This window comes from Anoplopoma fimbria, chromosome 2, assembly GCF_027596085.1.
Source record: "Anoplopoma fimbria isolate UVic2021 breed Golden Eagle Sablefish chromosome 2, Afim_UVic_2022, whole genome shotgun sequence".
Lineage (NCBI taxonomy): Eukaryota > Metazoa > Chordata > Actinopteri > Perciformes > Anoplopomatidae > Anoplopoma > Anoplopoma fimbria.
Genome location: NC_072450.1, coordinates 17,054,132 through 17,061,103, shown reverse-complemented (window position 1 = coordinate 17,061,103; position 6,972 = coordinate 17,054,132). Strand labels below are relative to the sequence as shown.

At 38.7% G+C, this 6,972-nt stretch overlaps 1 protein-coding gene across 1 annotated transcript; it reads left to right on the top strand.

Annotated features, from left to right (window-relative positions):
- Positions 1-568: 568 nt before the first annotated feature.
- Positions 569-6,285, top strand: rhcga (Rh family, C glycoprotein a). Its single transcript, XM_054607743.1, has 11 exons — positions 569-870; positions 2,006-2,198; positions 2,594-2,744; positions 2,854-3,001; positions 3,182-3,348; positions 3,442-3,579; positions 4,180-4,316; positions 4,506-4,630; positions 5,171-5,244; positions 5,364-5,437; positions 5,527-6,285. Exons 1-11 carry the CDS (start codon positions 642-644, stop codon positions 5,558-5,560), a joined length of 1,470 nt encoding a protein of 489 aa, XP_054463718.1. The 5' UTR covers positions 569-641; the 3' UTR covers positions 5,561-6,285.
- The last annotated feature ends 687 nt before the right edge of the window (positions 6,286-6,972 follow it).

The window sequence follows — 6,972 nt, the reverse complement described above, 5'->3', positions numbered from 1 at the left end:
TCTATTCGACTGAAGGCAGCAGCGTTAGCACGGGACATGGACATCAATGACTTTCGAGGCGTTCCTTCTTGGTGCTTTCGTTTTATGAAAAGACTCAGACTGTTTTTTTTACGTGTTACAACTGAACAGGGTTGGGAGTTATTGTGAATACGCTCATTAACGTTTGAACAATGTTGAGAGTTATTGTGAACACGTTTAATAAAGTTTGACTGACTGACTGTTTTGTTTCGCTTAATGCGCCTTATAGTCCTTATATATGAAACAAGATCGAAAATAGACCATTCATTGACAGTGCGCCTTATAATCCAGTGCGCCCTATAGTGCGGAAAATACGGTACATTAATCTGTAATCTGCTTCAGTTCAAACATGAATGATTAATTGATTTCCTGTTGGTACTTGTTTTAGGATGAGTGTATCCAGCCTCGCTGTAGAAAGACTAGTGGGCAGGACCAGTAAGGAGTGGTTTACCTGCTAAGTTGTGTCCACCCCCTGTATGTGAGTGGATAATTGCAGCACACCCCCTCCAGAGCACCATACGCATGAATATATATAAACCTGCTGACAAGCAGCTGGAAGTCACAGCAGAGCAGGGGCCCTGGCAGAGGAGTGATCAGAGCATCATCATAGGAGAGTTATCAACATGGGGAACTGTGGTGAATGCATGGGGAATTTTTTCTGCCGGCAAAAGAACACCAATGTCCGTATTAGTCTGCCAGCTGTCTGCTTGGTCTGGCAGATTGCTATGATTGTACTGTTTGGAGTTTTCATCCGGTATGATGAGGAATCAGACGTAAAAAAATGGATAGAGTTCAAACACACTAACAACATCACCAGCGATATCGAAAATGACTTCTACTTCAGATATCCAAGTAAGTACAACGAAACTGTGTTTCGGTAATGTTTGCCATGAACCATTTTTCTTACAGCTGCAACAGTTTAAAACTAATTATAGCCATTTTGTTCCAACTTCAAGCGTCTCTATTTGTCTTTGGTTTATGTACACGGATGCATTGAAATGTCAGCGCTCATAAAAACCTCTTGAATTATTATATAAGGTGGCTGTTTTTACAACTAGAATTAGATTGTTGTGCAAAAGTCGAACTTCTGAAACTTCTGAAAAGAGAGTGCCTCTTCTCTCATCGTTCGAAACTCTCATTCTTCTGCTCTTACTTTCGACCCTCGGGCAATCTAGAACCTGTGTTTCCAGTATGTTACTTTACCTTATGTGGTTTTCTCCATCTGCGATACCATCTTAAAGACAGTAATCATTTAAAACAGATACAATCTCAAGAAGCAAGGAAAATTATAAATCAAAAATTGTAGAAACTATATTAAACATTCAGAGCATTAATACAGCAGCAAACAATGATTTGCTTTGTAAAGATATAATAGTGTAATGGGTGCTGTAGTGCATCTTTTGTGAATGTGAATGCGTCCCACTGGTTAGCTCAAGGCCACTGCTCTGCACTGCTCTCATATGTAGCAGCTGATAAAGCCGTCCAGACCAACAGCACCGTCGTGGAAGCGTAGCAGCCCCCCTATGAGCCACCCCTGACATGTTGAGAGCCGTTGAGAGGCAATCGTGTCTCTTGCACCTATCGAAGAAAAGTTTCTTTAAGGTCTTTGAGGTCGCAACTTAATGTATTTATCACCTGTTCTACAGAAAGAAAAGGTGATAAATACATTAAGGTGTGACCTCCTAAAGGGCTGGCTCTGAGTATTCTTTACATTACACCAGAACAGAGGTTTATTAATTAATGTAAAATAGTTTCTGTCTGGACAGAGGTACTGTTACAGACAGAACGGGCAGGAATACAAAGGCAATATAAAAGAATACAGTTAATACAAGTTAAAGATAGAAAATGTTCTTCTACACACCTTTTAATAGGAAACTTCAAATACATTTTCTTATTTAATTAGTTTATTGAAATTACCCTAAGTTAATTCAAAGCAGAAAATGAAATGCCATGACATGTATTTATGTATTTATTTTCTTCTCTCCAGGCTTCCAGGACGTCCATGTCATGATCTTTGTTGGATTTGGTTTCCTCATGACCTTCCTGAAACGCTACAGCTTTGGTGCTGTGGGCTTCAACTTCCTGATTGCTGCCTTTGGTATCCAGTGGGCTCTTGTCATGCAAGGCTGGTTCCACGCGCTCGACCCAAACACCGGAAAGATTTCTATCGGAGTCGAAAGGTAAGGCATGCAAAAAATATAATTTAATGCATCATCAATCATTTAAACTGGACACATGCAGGTCTAAGATAATCCTTTATTAGTCCCGCAGCGGGGAAATTTGTGTGTGCTCAGGTTGGTTATTTTACTCAAAAACGAAAACACATTCTTAAACCTGACAAGATAATTTATCTTTAAAGATGAACAGAAAGGTTTCACCTTGTCTCTTGTACAGTGGTTCTTTTGTCACAGCTGTCACCATGACAAAACGTTATCTTTATCTGCCATTTGGAATCCCTGAGACAAGGCATTCTTGTTCTGGCAAAGTCCTGTACGATCTGTAAAATGCAGATTTGCTTGTTTGGTTGGTAACGTTTCCACTCATTCTGATCTTTTCCTTGTTATGTTCCCCACAGTCTGATCAATGCTGACTTCTGCGTTGCAAGCTCTCTGATTGCCTACGGTGCCCTCCTGGGAAAAGTAAGCCCTGTACAGCTGATGGTTGTTACCTTGTTTGGCGTCACACTGTTTGCCGTGGAGGAATACATCATCCTCGACCTCCTTCATGTGAGTCTTACCAACACAATCGTCCCACAGGGAGCTTCATTATTGTCCAAGGAGTGAGAATATTCCCTCAAACATTGCAATTTCTTTTTCGTGCTGCTTATTCACACAGTGCAGAGATGCTGGTGGCTCAATGGTCATTCACGCCTTTGGAGGGTACTATGGTTTGGCCATCTCCTGGGTTCTCTACCGACCGAACCTACACCAAAGCAAACGCCTCAATGGATCTGTCTACCACTCTGATATGTTTGCCATGATTGGTGAGGGATTTATTTTTGACAGTTTAAACACTTTCAAACCCCATATTTCAGCGTTTTCTTTAGGACGTAGTTAATTTAGAATATCTATAATATTTTACAATTATCATTGTAAAACATGCCAACTTGATTGTAAATTTGTTAATCTGACTGTGGTATTATTGACTTTCTCTTACCCTACAGGTACACTGTTCCTGTGGATGTTCTGGCCCAGTTTCAACGGGGCCATCACAGATCACGGCTCTGGACAGCACAGAACAGCCATCAACACTTATATCGCCCTCGCCTCCTCGGTGCTCACCACCGTGGCCATCTCCAGCATGTCTGAGAAAAGAGGAAAGCTGGACATGGTAATGCTATGTCACTGAAAAACAACAAATCTGCAACCTGTCATTTATGTATTTCTCAATTTCTCATGACTAACATGCTGTTTTACCTGACAGGTGCACATCCAGAATGCCACTCTGGCAGGTGGTGTTGCCATGGGAACAGCAGCAGAGTTCATGATCACTCCTTATGGTTCACTAATCGTGGGTTTCGGCTGTGGCATCGTCTCCACCTTTGGCTACCTATTTGTCACGGTGAGCCTGAAAACTTCTAACTTTATTCTGACAGAACTCTTGAATTCTGTGCTGTGGCTCAGATGGAAAGTAAACAAATAGGAAAACGTGGCAGGAAAAAAAACTAAAAAGAAAGCAGCCTAAATGGGAGAGAAAAATGAAACCAGTTGTGGGTTGCATAACAAGAAAACAATAGGATTATAAGAAGTAATGATTAAGGAGCAGGCACTGAGTAGACTACTTTCAAAATTAAATGTGAGATGGAAATATTTCAGTGAACTGTTGCAAGGTGTTGCGACACACTTCAAGGTGTTAGCAGGTGCTGATTACTCTAAAGTCTATGTCAACAGTTATTGTGAGGAAGCATGTCTGTGTTTTGAAATGGATGTTGTAGTGGGACAATTCACATGTGCTGAATAAAGTTTAAAATGAGTATTCTTGGAATTGGGGTTTTACGAACCCAAGGATTATTTTATTGAATAATTACATAGAAATTACACTCAATGAGTTTTTAAAGGTAGATTCTGTTATGTTTAGGGGAATTTTAAATTAATTTAGTCCATGGTGTTGGTAGATACAATTTACAGCTATTAATGTATGATTGGTTTTTTTCATTCGCAGCCCTTCTTGGAAAAATACCTAAAGCTCCAGGATACATGTGGTGTCCACAATCTGCACGCTGTTCCAGGGATGCTCGGCGGCTTTATAGGCGCCATTGTTGCTGCAGCCGCCACTGAAGAGGTCTATGGCAAGGAGGGGTGAGTGACTGACACATACACACACACACCCGAAAGAAATTCAGAAAATCTGATCTTTGTTGACTTAAACATAGTGATTGAAAGCACTCACTGACCTGGAAACACACCCAGACATCAGGCATTGTCTTCGTCTAATCAAGCAGATTAAGCACTGATTCGTAGGATTAAAAGGTGTATTTTTCCTTCCAGGTTGATCCAGACATTTGACTTTGAAGGGGAGTTTGCAAACAGATCTGTGTTAACCCAGGGAGGCTTCCAGGCTGCTGGCACATGTGTGGCTATTGCATTTGGACTTGTTGGAGGAGCCTGTGTTGGTGAGTATGTAAAATGTGTTGAGTATCAGACAAAGGCAGACAGTTACATTTCTATATAAAGCAGTCTGTTTCAATGATTATGTTAAGGTGACCAGAGGCATGATGATATTTATTTCTAGAGCACTTAAAAGGTATTTTATAATTTGTTTTTAAAGAACCCAACATGTAGCGTTTCAAAGGGAAACTCCTCCAATTGAAAAGATATTAAAGAAAAACTGCCTGAATGAGAAATTATGTCAAATAAAATAAAGGGTGTGTGTCAAAGTCAGTGTTTCTGCGTGTTAGGAAACATTTAGTTACATACTAAGATTACGGAACAAAATCTTCTGGCATGTTGTCTTAAAAAAAACCTTCCTTGAAGTGCTTGTTTAGCAGCTCAGGAATATTCACATGCAAATTTCCTGAGATATTAACACTGACTAAATCTCATCATCTTAAGCGCAAAATAGTTTTTAACTAGTTAAAAGAACTGCATAAGAAAAAAGTTAAATCTGAAGTGAGAAGTCTTGTTTAATAGCTTTTTTTTTTCTCTCTTCAAAGGTCTCATTCTGAGGTTGCCTATCTGGGGCGACCCTGCTGATGACAACTGCTTTGATGATGAAGTTTACTGGGAGGTAAGAGTGCTTTTCTACTGCTAGAACGTGGTCTTGCCCTTTTTTAAGTGAAAAGACTGAACTGAAATTACTCAGATGAATATCTGGCTGATGATCTGATCCCATGTGTTTGGTTTCAGGTTCCTGAGGATGAGGAGAGCATCCCTCCTGTTTTGGAGTACAACAACCACATGATACACAAGCACCAAGACATGTAAGATCACTCACACCTAGACAACATCATTTGGTCTTTGCTCTCTTGAAATCTCTTTAAACGTGATTTTTCTTCTTTTTGTCCGACAGATCCGAGTCAAACTTCTCTGTGGAGCAAAGTTAGAAATATCAAGCGACTGATATCACTTTGAACTTGATACAGTTGTGAAACAACATTAATTTATGAAGGAGCCACCTTTAAAAAATGTGCAGTTTTACAAAGGAAGGAACACAGTGGACATCTGCCACTCTTGTTTTGCACCTTTTTACACCTGATAGATTTGTGAATGATTTGAAGGTTATGATGGTGGTTATCAAATATCTCATAAATATGATTCACAATCAAAACTGGTAATATTCTGAAAGAAATTTTAAACTACAATTACTTTCTTTTTAATTTTGGACAAAACTTTATAAGTTATAAGGCATAGAAGAACTGAGACACATTTGTACATCAGTTGTTGTACATCTTTATCTTTAAAGATGTACAACAACTGATGAAGAAGACTGTTGGTATGCAGTATATAAAAGAACGTGTTGAGTGAATAATCAAAAGTATTTGTGCAGCCAAATTAGACCATTTTTGAGTTGTATATCTCAGTGTTTCCTTTAAAATTATGTATAGGTTTCTGTCAGCATGTACATATGGTTTTATCTTGCGTATTTTGGTCATAACTTGCTGGTTCTTGAGGTGGAAGTTTTGAGTAACTATGATACAATTTCCAGCAATTTTTGTTGCTGTAGTGTTTAATGTTAAGCTACCTCCGAACACTATGCTTGCTTGTATGTGACAATCTGCTTGTTTTATTAATGATATATGTAAACATTAATAAATCACATGTAACTGAAGTTAAACAATAACCTTAAAGCATTGTCTCCTTTTTTTTTGCTCAGCAGCTATGTTTAAAATGCAATATTGTCATAGTTAAATTACTAAAGTACTTATATTACTGATACCTCTGCGATAGCCTCTCGTGTGTAAAAAAATAAATAAATAAAAAAGCATTAAACCTAGGAAGTTTAGTTTGCGCATTCATTTTCCTCTCAGTTTTACACAATATATCCTCAACATATTCTGGTATTGTGGGTCAGTTTCATTTCACCATATCGTCTTTCCAGTTGTGAATGTGGTTGTAAACATTAGTTTAAACTCTGTAAACATGAGTTTACAACGAACTGTAGCGGTGCATGCAGCATTGACTAAAATGTTAAATTGATGAAATTACCAAAAACTACTCTTTGCTTTGGGTCCCCTGAGAGTTTGATGCCAGTTGCCCAGTTGGTAAACCAGCCTTGACTCCAACCCTAAAAAACAGTTTGCATACAGTAAAATATGGTTAGACGACTTGTTGATTTACACTAATTTGAATAAAACTGAACATACTTTTAACTCAAATATACATTCACACCTGCAGGCCAGTCTCTAGTTCACCTAACCTGCACAAGAACACAAGGAGACCTTGCTAAGTCCATCTGAAGTCTCAAGTGTTAACCAATTCAATTTAGCGTCAAATCATAATAAAAGTTATCTAAAGA